The 17,455-nt window shown below is 50.5% G+C and overlaps 1 protein-coding gene across 1 annotated transcript; it reads left to right on the top strand.

Annotated features, from left to right (window-relative positions):
• Positions 1-370: 370 nt before the first annotated feature.
• ZP1 (zona pellucida glycoprotein 1) lies at positions 371-17,390 on the top strand. The gene is given in 14 exon segments (XM_079956334.1): positions 371-1,554; positions 3,495-3,610; positions 5,541-5,690; positions 6,573-7,034; positions 7,036-7,049; positions 10,049-10,212; positions 12,812-12,996; positions 13,085-13,182; positions 13,813-13,940; positions 14,031-14,220; positions 14,315-14,465; positions 15,101-15,185; positions 15,925-16,047; positions 17,225-17,390. Coding segments are annotated over 14 exon segments (2,175 nt in total). The 5' UTR covers positions 371-1,367; the 3' UTR covers positions 17,347-17,390.
• The last annotated feature ends 65 nt before the right edge of the window (positions 17,391-17,455 follow it).

The raw sequence follows: 17,455 nt of genomic DNA, 5'->3' as shown, positions 1-17,455 counted from the left end.
AATGCCAGGGTATTGTTAGGGAGCGGTTCAGGGGGCTTCACATTTCTCACACAAACACACACATTTTTATTAAAACTTAAAAAAATTATGTTGGTTATAGAGAGGCTCTGAAAACCAGTCTAAATCTGCATCTGTACATATAAATTAGTATATGCCAATATTGTTCAGATTTGTGTTGTGAGACTCTGTCCTAAGTGTTTTAAGGACCAGACAACATCCCTGCCTTCTGCAGTGCCATTTCCATAGCAGAGGCACATCACTGGTTCCAGGAATGTTCCCAAAGGCAAAACAAGGACTATCGGTTAATAGAACTACAACAGGAATGAATGAAAGGAGGACATCTCAAACAATCAGAAAACACAGCAGACTCAGCACATTTGATGACAGTACTTCCTTTTGGATTCAAGCAGTGCGTGTTCAAGGGAAAGAACCAAGCTTCACTTGAAAACCTATTATAAACCACATTCTGTGGAGAAGTGTAAAATGGTGGGGAATCTCAGAATGAAATTGGTTTGGCAAACCTATTTTCCCATCAGGGTTCCATTGTCTTTATCTGCTGTGTAACAGTAAGGGGTGCAGCAGAAGAAGCTTTAACCAATGTGGGGGGGGGGGGTTGGGGGGGTATAGGTAAAGCTCCTGCTTCCCCATTCCCACATCCCTTAAAGACACAAGAGTCCTGCCAGGAAGGGCAAGGATGAAATCTCAAAAAGAAGAGTGAAGCATAAGGAAAGAGGTGAAGGAAGAACAAGGGGCAAAAGATAAAAACAGAAGGGCAATCAGGTGGATGGAAAATTAGGAAAGGGCAGCTATCACCTGGGAACTCTTGATATAGGACCCATTAAATTCAGTGAGATCGATTGAGTCCCAAGTACATAAGTGCTCACAGGACTTGAACCATCCTTGTCTCCTTCTCTTTGCATGTCGTGTTTTCTTTTGGGGAGTTTTTTTTGGAGGGGGTGGGGCTTGCAAGCTGGCGTATAGGGACTGTCTTGTTTTGATTGTATGAAGGCTGATCTGGGAGCTTTTTTGGATGAAGAGGGGGGTACAAATGTGACTCCAAAAAAGGGGAAAAACAAGTCTTTCTCGATTTCTGCTGCCTCGTGTCTATTCATAGCAAGTGGAAGAGAGATTACTATTGGGAGAGCAGAGGCGTTTTCTCTTTTGGCCGGGTTTTGCACTTTTGACCCGGTCCCCTATTAATTCCCTGCGGGTGGCTCCCCAGGTGCAGGCTCTGCTCCCTGATGAGTTCTTGCTTCAGCCAGCCCACCTCCACTGACCCTATATAATGCCAGCGTCCTCACCAGCTTTCCTCCTATGGGGAGGGGCTGCCAAGGCTCTGCTTCTGTTTTTCTTTGGTTGCTGCAGCCATGGACTGGGGCTTCAGAGATTTGGGGGGGTTAGCAGTCTTGTTGATTCTGGGGCTGTGCCAAGGGCAAGGTGACGTTTGGAGGGTGGGCTCCTTACCCTCCCCATATCATTACAACTGTGGCGAGTACAGCATGCAGCTGCTTGTGTTTCCTAGCCCAGGCCGAGATGTCCGCTTTAAAGTTGTGGGTAAGGCAGGCTCTCTTTCCTCTTGAAGAAATAATAAGTCTGGTCTGTTAGAAAGAAGGGGGGTGGGTCAGGTGTGTGTGTTTGTTGGGGCATGAAATATAAGGGAACTCCTTGAAACGTTATCTGGGCTCCTCAGTGGGATCCCACTGTGCCTCCCTTGGTGTCTGCCAAGTCTCCTGCCCCTCTCAATTTATTTTTGTATGTTTTAATTGTGAGGGTTTGGAAGGGCTAACTGGTGGAATGGTTGCCTGCCTTTTTGTTTGATTTGTTTTGAGGTGTGTGTAGGTGTCTTCCACTTTGGGGAGAGTTTCTCCAGCGTTGCCAGTCTTTTCTCTGTGAAATGGGCATTTTTTTGTGGTGCCCACAACAGTTCCTTGGCTTCTCAAATGTGTCTCTGGGTCTTAAAAGGTTGGAGTGGTAGGACCCCTGCTTTATGCTTACCTATGGCAGAATGGTTCATTGGAAGGTGGATGCCAAACAGCAGGTCTCTGTATGTTCTTTGTTAGTACTGGCCAGGGAGAGGGGATTCAGTAACCTCTCAAAGGAGAGGTCACAGGGAATCAGAGGTATGTAGTTGTCCTCTTATTCTGGTCGTCTAAATGACCAAGAAAAAAGATTTCTGGCAAGCTATAGAAGCTGCAGGCCTTTAGCTCCCATTAAATCCCACAGTACTCTTTTTTTTCTTTTCTTTTAATGCTGCAGCAGCTGCCTTGCTCGGCTGTAGTTAAATCTGTGTTGCTTCAGTGGAGCACTTCAGAATACCCCGCACTCCTTGTGTTGGGAGTGATGCTCCTTGCCAGCCACCTCCTTTGTGGTAGGCTGCGACAGCTTTGTGGCAATGGCAGCTTTTCTCTTGCATGGTTTTGGATATCCATATCTCGAATGAGAAGGCTTAGTTTAGTTGAAGAAAATGCTCAAAGCTGTGAAACTGGAGAGGCCACAGGGAGAGTTGCAGTTCCTGTACGTGTGGTTAGAGCCAAGGCTTGGAGGGTGTGGTGGCGAGAATAGAAACTCAAAGAACTGCAAACATTCTCCCCAAACTAGGCTTTATTAAAGAGCTTGTTTTAAGACAATTGTGCTACTTGTTAAAAAAATTAGGAGACTTCACAGTATAATTTAGGCTCTATCTGCACTCCCCATTTAAAGAAGCAGCATGCCACTTTAAACAGCCATGGCTTCTTCCCCCAAAGAATCCTGGGAGCTGTAGTTTAAGGGCATGTAGAGTTGTTAAGGTACCCCCTAGTCCCCCCAGAGTTAAAATTTCCAGAGTTCTCTGTGAAGAGGGATTGATCAACTACTCTGTGAACTGTAGGTCTGGAAGGGTCTCCAAACAACTCTCAGCACACTTAATTACAGTTCCTAGTCGTCTTTGGAGGATGGGAAGCAGTATGATTCTGCTTTAAATGTATGGTGTGAATGTGGCCTTAGTCTGGCATCTGATTAAGCCTACAATTGTTGGCACATATGGATTCCAGCAGAGCCCCCTCTCAAGTTAACAGGCATATTAACTGACTATTGCAAAATGTTTTTCCTTGGTCCTATGGGGAATAATCACTGAAATAATTGCAGCAGTAATGAGCATGTTGGTCTAGCACAGGCATCCCCGAACCTGCCATCCAAATGTTTGGGAACTACAGTTCCCATCATCCCTGACCACTGGTTCTGTTAGCTAGGGATGATGGGAGTTGCAGTCCCAAAAAAGCTGGAGGGCTGAGTTTGGGGGTGCCTGGTCTAGCACCTGTTGTTGGAGGCATAGCTCTTGAATTGGCCTTATTATTGGATTTCAAAGCAAGTGAAAAGTTCACACTCTTTCTATGTGGTTCAGGCACTAACTGATAATAAGGGACACACATCTGAAGAACTTTAGAAGTCTCAACCAATGCAAATAAGTTTTCTTGTTGCATCTCTCCGTGGCTAACGCATTAACCTCTCATCAACAGATGAGTTTGGGATAGCCTTTGAAGTTTCAAATTGCTCAATCTGCCGCCACTGGATCACATCTAATGGGGCTATTGCTTTCTCTGCTGGCTACGGTGGCTGCCACGTACTAAATAAGGTGAGGCTCTTCTGGATTTTGTGTTGCAGGCTTCCCTGGAAACCCTATACTGCATGGCCAACATTGTCATCCTGAATAACGCAATATAATTTTATATGGACATCTGGATTGTGCCCTTAAGACCTCAGGGGAATTGTATAAGCAGCCCTTCTGAGAGCATGTTTAGGGTTCTGTTGTTGTTTAGTCATTTAGTTGTGTCCAACTCTTCGTGACCCCATGGACCAGAGCACGCCAGGCACTCCTGTCTTCCACTGCCTCCCGCAATTTGGTCAGACTCATGTTTGTAGCTTCGAGAACACTGTCCAACCATCTCGTCCTCTGTTGTCCCCTTCTCCTTGTGCCCTCCATCTTTCCCAACATCAGGGTCTTTTCCAGGGAGTCTTCTCTTCTCATGAGGTGGCCAAAGTATTGGAGTCTCAGCTTCACGATCTGTCCTTCCAGTGAGCACTCAGGGCTGATTTCCTTAAGAATGGAGAGGTTTGATCTTCTTGCAGTCCATGGGACTCTCAAGAGTCTCCTCCAGCACCATAGTTCAAAAGCATCAATTATTTGGCGATCAGCCTTCTTGATGGTACAGCTCTCACTTCCATACATCACTACTGGGAAAACCATGGCTTTAACAATATGGACCTTTGTTGGCAGGGTGATGTCTCTGCTTTTTAAGACACTGTCTAGGTTTGCCATTGCCTTTCTCCCAAGGAGCAGGCGTCTTTTAATTTCGTGACTGCTGTCACCATCTGCCGTGATCATGGAGCCCAGGAAAGTAAAATCTCTCACTGCCTCCATTTCTTCCCCTTCTATTCGCCAGGAGGTGATGGGACCAGTGGCCATGATCTTCGTTTTTTTTGATGTTGAGCTTCAGACCATATTTTGCGCTCTCTTTCACCCTCGTTAAAAGGTTCTTTAGGGTTCTAGGACTCGGGAAAAGAGCAATGTAAGCTTTTGCTTGCAGATGTTCGGCTTGGGCAGATGGACTCCAAAGGCAGAGAAGTAGCCCTGTTCTGTATGAGTCCCCTTCACATGTGATGCACATGTGAAAGGGGCTGCTGATCTTCCCAGCTCCTTCTGTTCTTCCAACAGTCCTGTAAGGTACTTTAGGTTGAGAGGGAGTGATTGGCCCAGGGTCAGCCCATGAACTTCTTGACTGTGCAAGGATTTGAGTCGCCCACTCTTCTAATTACGTAATTTCAGGAAACCTTGCTGTAAGGCAGGTAATAGGCCTAACTTGGGGGTAGGGAGCCTGTTACCCGACTGCCAATTTCCATCAGACATGCTGGCTGGGTTTAGTTTTTACATTTATAGCTACCTCTGGAACCTAGCAACATTTGAGAGGCACAGGTTCACCAGGTTTCCTAGTCACTTCTGATTTTTGCTTTAGTGATTTTGCAAATAGCTGGCTATGCAGAAAGTCCAAGTATAAGAAAGGGTAGAATTGTCTTCCAAAGTATAGCAACATGTGCAGTAGAGAACTGAACAGCCTAAAACCAGGGTGTAGAACTCAGTGAAGCCCAAGGGAAACAAGGTCCACGAGGGGAAGGAGAGCAGGGAAAGTCCTGTTGAGTAATTGGACCTCATGCCATGCACACCGCTTAGTTGTATCCTGCCCACGATCTTGGCCAACTACTGCAGCAGAAATCCTCTGTCAGGAAAATTAGCTCTGTTGTATAGACATTTAAGATGAGCTTTTAGATGTTTTGGGAGGATGCTTCTCACCTGGTACCTAGCAATCCAGTCCACTAGCTTGGTCGGTATTTATTATATTTATTATCAAAACAAGATTCATATGTCATAGCAAGACTATGATAATGCCTTGTAACAGGTACATTGGTATTTGACTCTAAAACCTCAGTATTCTATATCCATCCTGACTCATCAATGTGACAGAAACTTGCAACTACTCTATAACATTCTGTTTCAATGTATCTTGCAGGATAACAGCAATAACTTGAAAGTCCGGATAGAAGAACTAACAAGCAACAGAAGAGTTGTTGTCTCCCATGATGTCAACATAATATGCCCCAAGCCACAAGAATATGTCCCAGCACCAGAGGACAACATGCGTCATGTGCCTCAGCCCCAGCCTGGTGTGGTGCGCCCTCTGCCTCATTCCCAGCCTGGCCTAGAGTTCCCGCTGCCTCAGCCTAGGCCCAGCCAGGTGCACCCACAACCTCAGCCCCAGCCTGACCGAGAGCGTCCAGTGCCTGGCCTAATACGCCCAGAGCCCCAGCCTGGCATAGTGCGCCCACAGCCTCAGCCTGGCCAGTTGCGCCCGCAGCCCCAGCCTAAGCCCCAGCCTGGTTTAGAGCATCCAGTGCCTGGCCTGATACACCCAGAGCCCCAGCCTGGCATAGTACGACCACAGCCCCAGCCTGGCATAGTGCACCCATGGCCTCAGCCCGGCCAAGTGCGCCCACAGCCTCAGCCTGGTCTAGTGCACCCGCTGCCTCAGCCTGGCCAAGTGCGCCCCCTGCCTCAGCCTCAGCCCGGCCAAGTGCGCCCGCTGCCTCAGCCTGGCCAAGTGCACCCATGGCCACAGCCTCAGCCTGGTGAAGTGCGCCCACTGCCTCAGCCTCAGCCCGGCTTAGTGCGCCCGCTGCCTCAGCCTCAGCCTGGCCAAGTGCACCCACTGCCTCAGCCTCAGCCTCAGCCCGGCCTAGTGCGCCCGCTGCTTCAGCCTCAGCCCGGCCAAGTGCACCCACTACCTCAGCCTCAGCCCGGCCTAGTGCGCCCGCTGCCTCAGCCCGGCCAAGTGCACCCACTGCCTCAGCCTCAGCCCGGCCTAGTGCTCCCGCTGCCTCAGCCTCAGCCCGGCCAAGTGCACCCACTGCCTCAGCCTCAGCCTCAGCCTCAGCCCGGCCAAGTGCACCCGCTGCCTCAGCCTCAGCCTCAGCCCGGCCAAGTGCACCCGCTGCCTCAGCCTCAGCCCGGCCAAGTGCACCCGCTGCCTCAGCCTCAGCCTCAGCCCGGCCTAGTGCGCCCCCTGCCTCAACCTCAGCCTGGCCAAGTGCGCCCCCTGCCTCAGCCTCAGCCCGGCCTAGTGCGCCCGCTGCCTCAGCCTCAGCCCGGCCAAGTGCACCCGCTGCCTCAGCCTCATCCTGGCCAAGTGCACCCGCTGCCTCAGCCTCAGCCTCAGCCCGGCCTAGTGCGCCCCCTGCCTCAACCTCAGCCTGGCCAAGTGCGCCCCCTGCCTCAGCCTCAGCCCGGCCTAGTGCGCCCCCTGCCTCAGCCTCAGCCCGGCCTAGTGCGCCCGCTGCCTCAGCCTCAGCCCGGCCTAGTGCACCCGCTGCCTCAGCCTCAGCCTGGCCAAGTGCGCCCGCTCCCTCAACCTCAGCCTGGCCAAGTGCGCCCACTGCCTCAGCCTCAGCCCGGCCTAGTGCACCCACTGCCTCAGCCTCAGCCCGGCCTAGTGCGCCCGCTGCCTCAGCCTCAGCCCGGCCAAGTGCACCCGCTGCCTCAGCCTCAGCCTCAGCCTCAGCCCAGCCAAGTGCACCCGCTGCCTCAGCCTCATCCTGGCCAAGTGCACCCGCTGCCTCAGCCTCAGCCTCAGCCTCAGCCCGGCCAAGTGCACCCGCTGCCTCAGCCTCAGCCCGGCCTAGTGCGCCCGCTGCCTCAGCCTCAGTCCGGCCTAGTGCGCCCGCTGCCTCAGCCTCAGCCCGGCCTAGTGCGCCCGCTGCCTCAGCCTCAGCCCAGCCTAGTGCGCCCGCTGCCTCAGCCTCAGCCTCAGCCTCAGCCTCAGCCCAGCAAAGTACAGCCTCAGCCTGGTCTAGTGCACCCATGGCCACAGCCTCAGCCTGGTGAAGTGCGCCCGTTGCCTCAGCCCGGCCAAGTGCGCCCACTGCCTCAGCCTCAGCCCGGCCTAGTGCGCCCGCTGCCTCAGCCTCAGCCCGGCCAAGTGCGCCCGCTGCCTGGCCAAGTGCACCCATGGCCACAGCCCCAGCCCCAGCCCCAGCCCCAGCCCCAGCCCGGCCAAGTGCACCCGCTGCCTCAGCCTCAGCCTCAGCCCGTCCCAGTGCGCCCGCTGCCTCAGCCCGGCCAAGTGCGCCCCCTGCCTCAGCCTCAGCCCGGCCAAGTGCACCCGCTGCCTCAGCCTCAGCCTCAGCCTCAGCCCGGCCAAGTGCACCCACTACCTCAGCCTCAGCCTCAGCCCGGCCTAGTGCGCCCCCTGCCTCAGCCTCAGCCCGGCCAAGTGCACCCGCTGCCTCAGCCTCAGCCCGGCCAAGTGCACCCACTACCTCAGCCTCAGCCCGGCCAAGTGCACCCGCTGCCTCAGCCTCAGCCCGGCCAAGTGCGCCCACTGCCTCAGCCTCAGCCCGGCCTAGTGCGCCCGCTGCCTCAGCCTCAGCCCGGCCAAGTGCGCCCGCTGCCTGGCCAAGTGCACCCATGGCCACAGCCCCAGCCCCAGCCCCAGCCCCAGCCCCAGCCCGGCCAAGTGCGCCCCCTGCCTCAGCCTCAGCCCGGCCAAGTGCACCCGCTGCCTCAGCCTCAGCCTCAGCCTCAGCCCGGCCAAGTGCACCCACTACCTCAGCCTCAGCCTCAGCCCGGCCTAGTGCGCCCCCTGCCTCAGCCTCAGCCCGGCCAAGTGCACCCGCTGCCTCAGCCTCAGCCCGGCCAAGTGCACCCACTACCTCAGCCTCAGCCCGGCCTAGTGCACCCGCTGCCTCAGCCTCAGCCCAGCCAAGTGCGCCCCCTGCCTCAGCCTCAGCCCGGCCTAGTGCGCCCCCAGCCTCAGCCCGGCCAAGGGCACCCACTGCCTCAGCCTCGGCCTCAGCCCGGCCAAGTGCACCCACTACCTCAGCCTCAGCCTCAGCCCGGCCTAGTGCACCCGCTGCCTCAGCCCGGCCAAGTGCACCCACTACCTCAACCTCAGCCTCAGCCCGGCCTAGTGCACCCGCTGCCTCAGCCTCAGCCTCAGCCCGGCCAAGTGCGCCCCCTGCCTCAGCCTCAGCCCGGCCAAGTGCGCCCCCTGCCTCAGCCTCAGCCCGGCCTAGTGCACCCGCTGCCTCAGCCTCAGCCCGGCCAAGTGCACCCGCTGCCTCAGCCTCAGCCTGGCCAAGTGCACCCACTACCTCAGCCCGGCCTAGTGCGCCCGCTGCCTCCACCTGGCCAAGTGCGCCCCCTGCCTCAACCTCAGCCTCAGCCCGGCCTAGTGCGCCCTCAGCCTCAGCCTCAGCCCGGCCTAGTGCGCCCGCTGCCTCAGCCTCAGCCTCAGCCCGGCCTAGTGCGCCCGCTGCCTCAGCCTCAACCTCAGCCTCAGCCCGGCCTAGTGCTCCCGCTGCCTCAGCCTCAGCCTGGCCTAGTGCGCCCGCTGCCTCAGCCTCAGCCCGGCCAAGTGCACCCGCTGCCTCAGCCTCAGCCTCAGCCCGGCCAAGTGCGCCCGCTGCCTCAGCCTCAGCCCGGCCTAGTGCGCCCTCAGCCTCAACCTCAGCCCGGCCTAGTGCGCCCGCTGCCTCAGCCTCAGCCTCAGCCCGGCCTAGTGCGCCCGCTGCCTCAGCCTCAACCTCAGCCTCAGCCCGGCCTAGTGCTCCCGCTGCCTCAGCCTCAGCCTGGCCTAGTGCGCCCGCTGCCTCAGCCTCAGCCCGGCCAAGTGCACCCGCTGCCTCAGCCTCAGCCTCAGCCCGGCCAAGTGCGCCCGCTGCCTCAGCCTCAGCCCGGCCTAGTGCACCCGCTGCCTCAGCCTCAGCCCGGCCAAGTGCACCCGCTGCCTCAGCCTCAGCCTCAGCCCAGCCTAGTGCACCCGCTGCCTCAGCCTCAGCCTCAGCCTCAGCCCGGCCAAGTGCGCCCACTGCCTCAGCCTCAGCCTCAGCCTCAGCCCGGCCAATTGCACCCGCTGCCTCAGCCTCAGCCTGGCCTTGTGCAACCAGTGCCTCCTCTCTATCCTGGCCTAATGCACCCTTCTGGCCTCTACAGTATAGGTATGTGATCATTTTTCGATGTTATCATTAAGTACAACTCTGTGATCTGTGCTGTTAAGTAAAACAGAAGCATTCTGAACTAAGTAAATAATACTGATGGGTATTGTGTGAATACAGTAATAGTTGTTCTGCATAAAGTTCAGACTATTGATTTATCATCGACTTTCTTGATTTAGTGTTGCATACTAATTCCGCATATGGAGTGTCAGGGAAACTGTATTATATTTATACCACATGGCACGGATGAAGCATGGATTCAAGTATATGAAGAATGTGATCTATTTCTGCCTCTGAATATCTGATAAGATTCTAGGAGAGACCTTTAGTTCCTTTAAAAAGAGCATTCTACTTCCTTTAATGATTCATTGGACACACAAAAAATTGTTCTTGGCTTCCCACTTGTTCATTGCGGGGACTGACCCACTACTCATTCACATCAAGCTATTGCTTATTTTAAAATCTGGCTTAACATGGCTTAACATGTCCTAATAGGGCATACTTTATCATGCTCCAGATAACGCTGTAGCTCTTTTCTTGCCCTCCCAGGTTCTCCTCTAACCCAGGAGCAGTGCCAGGTTTCATCTGGAAAGATTCCCTGTGCAGGTTCACTAGGACAAGCTGAATGTTACCAGACTGGATGCTGTTATGATGAGAGGGATCAAACTACTCCATGTTACTATGGCAACACAGGTAAAGGGCAAAATACTTTGTTTCTTTTAGTTTCCTGCTAATTGTCTGGCGTGCTGGTGGTAAATTAGGCTGGGAACCATGGTAATGATTCATTTACCAAGAGGACTTATTGCTTGTACTAAGGAAATAATAGCCCGGTTTGCACATAATGCTAAACCAAACAATGGCTAAGCATGGATGTATAAGCAGTTGTTCACAGTAAAAAAAAAAAAAAATGCAGCCAATTCACTCCTTCCCCAGTTGTTCTGCTGCTACTAAATCATGGCTTTTGGCTTAGCACTGCAACTGAACCAGAGCTCATGGTTTGCCCCAACCCACAGGCAGCAAGCCAGGAACAAACCTTGGCTACAGCTTGTGTCTTCTCTAGATCAAGAGAAACCATGAGCCTGCATTTAGATGTCATGCTAAGCGAAATCATGGCGTAGCTCCAGGTAGCACAGCAGGTTGGCTGGGGGGAGGAGCAAAGCGCTCTAACTACTCCCCCCCAGTATCATGGTTTAAAAACTCCTACAGATGAACTCCCAGCCATGCTGACTTCAATACACCTGACACTAAAAGCCACACTGGGATTCTGTCCTGTGCTGGCTACTGCTGAGAATCCAGAGGCTAGCAGGATGAATATGTATCCAGCACAGTTCAAAGCAGCACGAACCAGGATACTATACAGTCATACCTCGGGTTGAAGTAGCTTCGGGATAAGTATTTTCGGGTTGTGTGCTGCAGTGACCCAAAAGTAATGGAGTGTGTTACTTCCAGGCTTCGCCGCTCGCGCATGCGGTCAAAATGACGTCACGCACATGCGCGGAAGCAGCGACCCGTGCACCTGCGGACGCGGGTTGCGCTCGCTTCTGGATGCGAATGGGGCTCCGGAACGGATCCCATTCGCATCCAGAGGTACCACTGTATAGTACTGCTCAAAGGCTCCTCCAGGCTAGTGTTTTATTACGGGTGTATTTTGTACCATGTTCTTGACACAATAGTGCACTAGTGATGGTTTCATGTTGCTTTGTGGTGCTTCCCTGACGTTACCACATTATTGCTGTCTGGAGGGGCCTATGAAGCAACAACAAAACTCATAACATTTATGGTATGAAGAGAGACCCGGGATTTCAACAGGAATTTACAGGGCATGCAATGATTGCAAATGAAGCAGTATGACCCCCCCCCAAACATTTTTGTTTGGCACAAATAGTATTGAAAGCTGGGCTGCATGTGACTGCTCCGGTAGCATCATGAGTGTAAATCATTGTGACTGCACAATAAGAACATCTAAATTAGTCCTTATTAAGTGGGGTAGAAACAGCTTCTATACCATGCTAGCTGGGGTTACTTTGAGTTACCTTCCCGTCCCAGGCTCTTCAGGGTTCTAAACTCTGCTTGAAGGGATTCATTTGTGCTGTGGGGTGGGGTTCCCTCTGTTTCTACTTCCTGCTCTCTTTGTATATCATATTGTGTGTTTTATTGCTATGGCTGGTGGCTGATGCAGATAAAGATTCATTCATTCTCTGGAAGCTCTAGAAATCTCAGGTCATTTGGGGCATGCATGCAGATATTTTATAAAGAAATATTTTGTCTGTGAAATTGTGCAACAACAGACCTCTACCAAACAAACATTTAAGCATGTTTCACAGTGGCCAAAACGTGTGGGGGTTTTTTTTTGTTTTTTTTTAATTGAACAGCATGTGGGGTTTTTTACCCATTTTGCCAAAACCACATTTTCAAAAATTGTGTGTGGTTACCCCACCAGAGAACCACCAACCCTCTGAGAAGTATCTCACCAGGGCCAAAAACAGCCGGATAGACAGAGGGAGAGTTGCCTCCAAATTCCAGATTCTACCCCTCCTCTTGTTTCCCAAACATAGAAAGCCATCGTCCATCTCAGAAAAACATAAAACAGTACCTTCCACACATAGGCATGGCAGGATGTGGAAACCATATCCTGAGGGAAGGGATTTGAAGAATATTTTTATTGTTCTTTCCCCTTTCTTGTCTCCTGTACCTGCTGGTTTTGTTTTTTTCCTTGAAGGACCATTTTTTTAAAAGTTTTCAGTGGGCAGTGGTGCAATTGTAACACTGCTGTGTGTATAACTTTAACAAGCTGGTGTATAAAGCGATGTCTGAAGGTATAAAATTCTGAAAACAAATTGTGTACCATTGCATGTCCATCGTCTGGGGAAATGTGATGTTGCAATTCAGTGGACAGCTTAATATGACTATAGTGCAACCTGTGAACCTGGGCTCATGCTGCAGGTTCACAGTATCTAGAGCTGTCACGGTTAGGGCTCTCTCTGTCCCAGGAAACCCATTCTTCCTCTACTGGCAGTGTCAATTGTATATTGATTCATATGGAGAAACCAAGGCCTGTGATCATTTCCTAATAGGAATTGTGTGACTTAGTAGCAAATAGAGAACTTGACTCCTGACATTTTAGGGCAGCTGAAAAATGAAGTCCTCCCCTCAATCCGAATAGAGCCTGCCCCAGATTTATGCAAGGAGAAGACAGAAAGCTCATATTTCTTTTGAAACACAAGAGTTTCAGGTTCTGCAAAAGATGGCAAATTCCAGCTTGTGACTCTTGTGTTATGTTTGTGCTTTGCAGTCACTGTCCAATGCCTTCGAGATGGCCACTTCATTCTGGTTGTCTCCAGGGATATGTTGGACTACCCCATCGTCCTTGACAGTGTCAAACTGTCCTATGCCCAAGGAAGATGTGACCCTGTCAGGAAAACGGAGTCTTTCTTGGTCTTCCACTTCCCTCTCACACACTGTGGTACGACGATTCAGGTGAGGATGCATCTTAGGTGAGTGTCCCTTCATCTGGACCTTGAAGCTTGATAAAAAGAATTATACATGTGCTGCTGTTCCTTTCTAGATGACTGGTGGCAGACTGATATATGAAAACCAGTTGGTTTCGGGCGTTGAAATCTTAAGGGGGCCAGATGGTTTTATTACCCGGGACAGCACCTTCATGTAAGTTGATCTTTCCCACGCATTACTGAGGTGGTGGTTGCTCTCTATACTATGTCTAAGAGGCATCATGCTGGTCCTAATCAGGGCAGGCCTACTGTTCCCAGTACTGCTAAGCTTGAATAGCAGTCTTCTGAAGTACAGTGGTATCTGTTCTTGAAGTCCGTTCGACTTCCAAAATGTTTGGAAACCAAGGCGCGGTTTCCAGTTGGCTGCAGGAAGCTCCTGTAGCCAATCGGAAGCTGCGTCGGACGTTTGGGTTCCAAGGTACGACTGTAATTTGGATTTTCCCGTAGGGTAACAGCTGTTAGTTGCAAACTACTTTTCAGGTGCATAAGCAGAATCATTCCAGGTGCTCAAGTGAGTAATCTTGCTTCAAAAATGAGACATGTGGAGGAAAATTGTGGTTTTTTAAGTGTGGTTTCAATCAACAGTGCTTTTGGAAGACAGTAATTTAAGTCACATCCAGTATTGTTTGAAAGGGGTGTTAACAGGGATATATACATCAAAAAAGATGTACTGCCTAACTGGCGAGGAAAATGTAAGAATCTTTTGAGAACTTCAGGTATGTGACAAAGCTACTGAACATGGCAAGACTATGCATCATTCCGCTGTCCTGTCTTCCATATGCAGCCTCAATACTCGCTGCATCTACAATGCTACTGACTTCTTGCCAGTTCAGGTTGAAGTCTTCTTTCCTCCCACACCTGCTCCGGTTATCCAGATGGGGCCTCTCCGGTTTGAACTGCGTATTGCTACAGGTAGGTGTGCTTCCAAAGCTTCTGGTTCCAACGGTGCTCCATCTGAAGTCCCTTATAGGTGCTAACTTTTGCTTTGCCTCTTGTACCCAGACTACAGTTACAGCTCCTACTACGCGGATGCAGACTATCCTGTGGTGAAGATACTGAGAGACCCTGTGTATGTGGAGGTTCGCGTCCTGCAGAGAATGGACCCGTCCTTGGTTCTGGTTCTGCATGAATGCTGGGCTACTCCGACCCCTAACCCCCTTGAGAAGCTGCAGTGGCCAATTCTGACAGATGGGTGAGTTAAGTAGGAAGGAGGAATTCTGCTGGTTTCTCTCTATGGATTGCCACCTACTGTTCTCTGCTCAAATGGCAATGCCTCTTTTCCCTAGATGCCCATTTGAAGGCGATAACTACAGAACCCAGATGGTTCCTATGGGGCCTGCCACGTCTCAGCTGCAGTTTCCAGACCATTACCAGCGTTTCACCATTGCTACATTTACATTTGTGGATTCTGCCAATTACATGGTGCTGGATGGATTGGTAAGAGACAGAATTCCTACTGCAGCTGAGCTCGAGTAAGGGCTCCGAAATTGTGGTCTGCAGACCTTAAGTGGTCCATGAGCTTCAGTCAGGTGCTCTGTGGCACATGAGCAGAAGTAGGATGAATGCTGAATTCAGCTGTTTAAATTTATCTCAAAATGCAAGCTATCTTGCTCTGGGTAGATATCTGATCCCCCTGTAAGCTGCAGTCAAGAGTCCCTGAGTGGATCTGACCCTAGGCAGCATGGCTTGCATTAGGTGCCAAATTGAAATGGTGCTGAATTTAATTCTACTTGAATGCAAGCCATGCTGGCAAAGGAACTGTCAGGAGAACACTCTTAATGTTCCTTTGCAGCATGTTTTACATGTCCCTCACTTGTCAGGTGAGCGGCAGGTGGGCATGGCAGTGGGGCAAAACTAGGAGGCTTGGCAAGCTTAGGAGGATTAGGTCCGTGGGCCAGAGGTTCCCCTCCCACTCCCATTAATGCACATTTAGAATTATGCTTTAACTGTAAGGAGATAATGTACTTTGTAAATGTTTACGTCAATGACCATGAGGATTTTGTTAAAATATCTTGGACGACTTGGGTTGACTCCTCTGCTAGCAAGCTTATCTAATGCAATGTCTTTCCTAGGTGTACCTCTTCTGCAGTCTGTCTGTTTGCCACCCCTCTCACCTGCAGCCCTGCAGGAACACGTGTCAAATGCCAGTGGCTGCAAGTAAGTCCAAATGGCTTTGCTGTCATACCGTAAAAGGCTTATTTGAATCCAGATAGGCTGCCACCAGTATTTCCAGCATGCACAAATGGCACTTACTGCCCATGACTAGTAAACAAAAATAGATCTTGGTACTGAACTTGGAATTGGGGGCATAAATGCAGAGCACTAAGAGCTGATGAGCTGCAACTAGAGACAAAGTATGAATGAATAGGTACCTGATAAACACACTCCCTGTTCAAGTGGCTCTTATGTGCTATTTTTAACAGCACATTGCCTCTCTTCACAAACCTTGAAACTAGGCTGCTGGCACATACCACCAATTCTAACAGCCCATATACAAGGACACTCGAACAACCAGGTGCTCTGACTCCTAACCTCAAATGAAGATCCATCTCTTCCCACTTAGCAGTGCTGGCCTGCTGATATGTGATGCTGGGGCTCAGCAACCCCCCCCCCCCAATAAAACGTCAGTCCTGATGTGTAGGGGTCTGGCTATGGTTCTTTACTGGGGTAAAGCATTCAGAATGCAAATACTTTTTTTTCCATAAAGGGTTGTATCTGTCTCTAGTCATTGGGTGTATAAATGGGTTTCTAGGGCATAGCCCTCCTACAAGCTTCCAGCTCTAACAATATGATCAATGCTGTGCTCCTTTTCCTTCTTACCTTCAAAATTGTATATGGCACAAGGTGGCCTACTGGTTTCTTTATACCTGGTTTCTTTCTCCAACTCCCTTTTTAGGAAGTCGTCGGTTTTTGAAGACAGGCAATGGGACAGAATCCTTGGACCTAGTAAGCACTTATGGAGGTGTGATCTTTCAAGAAAGCAGCCAGACTCATGATAAACAAGCCAAATGGAAGAAAGGTAATTGGTGGTTGGCACCAGTGGTTGGGACCAATGAGTGAGTTGAAATGATGAAAATGCTGTATATTTTTGAACAGGTATTAACATAGTTTCACCATCAACACTAAATTTCAGTCATCTTATATATAGTCCTTTGTAAGATACAAACTCTGTATGGATTTATGCCTGAAGCAGCCAACTAAAACTTGGGGGAGGGGGGGCGTCACAAGTCATAAACATGACTACCAATGTCCTCCTAACAATATCACAACTTTTTAGCTCGTGAGTAGTACTGCTCGGCAGGGCACGTGGCATTTATCTGCCCTCCCATCACTAGTGTCACCATGGCTTATCAGTGGGGCATGGGGCAAGAGCAAAGTGCACTCACACCATTTGCTGTCACCATGCTGCTTTCTCCTGACAAGCTGCAGCAACAGCAGCTCAGGTGAGCACCCTACCGTGAGCACGGCAGCTCTTGAGAACATGCACATAATAAACTATGTCTCACAGATGTGGTTTTATTCAGAGTATACTCTACTAGCTTTGTCCCAATAGAACATACCATGGGTCCTTGGCTAGGGAAGTCATGGATGGCACAAATGTTTCAGGAGGTGCAAAGGACTGCCATACCCCAAATGTGCCAGCTTTGATCTGTAACTATCACCCTTACAAGTGCCACATAGTGTTCATTCTGCTCTTGGCATGACATTTTTTCATGTAGCAGTACTTGCCGGGGAAGGACCTAGCTCAGTAGCAGAGCTTGTTTGCATGCAGAAGGTTCTGGGTTCAAACCCTAGCATCTCCAGGTAGGGTTGGGAGAGCATCCCTGGAGAACTGCAGCCAGTCAATGTAGACAATACGGAGTTGGATGGACCAATGGTCGGTCTTTATGTATGGCAGCTTCCTATGTTCTGTTCTCTAGTGCTTATTGCCTATTGATATTGGGCAGACCCTTCATTGTACTGCTTATGATGTCTGCTAAAAATGTTTTTGTTTGAGCAAGCTTACTCAGAACTTGTAATTTTATCATGTATGTTTTAAAAATCTACTGCTTTTATTATGGTTACTGTTTTTAGAGTTTTAATTGCGATTTTTAAATTATCTATACCACTTTATGGAAACCACTTAAGATTCCTTTTTTTATTAAGTTGTACATAAATCTTGCCAAATAAGTGCAAGCCTCTTTTCTTTTCCACAGACATGAGCTCCAGTGGAGATCTGGCCCTGATATGCTTGGTGGCACTGCCTTTAGTGGGTGTAATCTTGTTTGTTGTTGTGATCGTACTCTGGAAAAAGAGAAGCAGAGTGACAAAACTCTAGTACTGATGGGAAAATGCATAGAATTAAAGAGTTATAAACTTTCATTGCTTCCAGTAATTCTTCTGACATACCAGCTGCTTAAATGACCAGGTATGCAATCTCTTTGCTG

This window comes from Podarcis cretensis (genome assembly GCF_951804945.1).
Source record: "Podarcis cretensis genome assembly, chromosome: 1".
In the NCBI taxonomy this organism is placed as follows: Eukaryota; Metazoa; Chordata; class Lepidosauria; order Squamata; family Lacertidae; genus Podarcis; species Podarcis cretensis.
The sequence above is the reverse complement of the archived record's forward strand: the minus strand, read 5'-3'. Positions and strand labels throughout refer to the sequence as shown.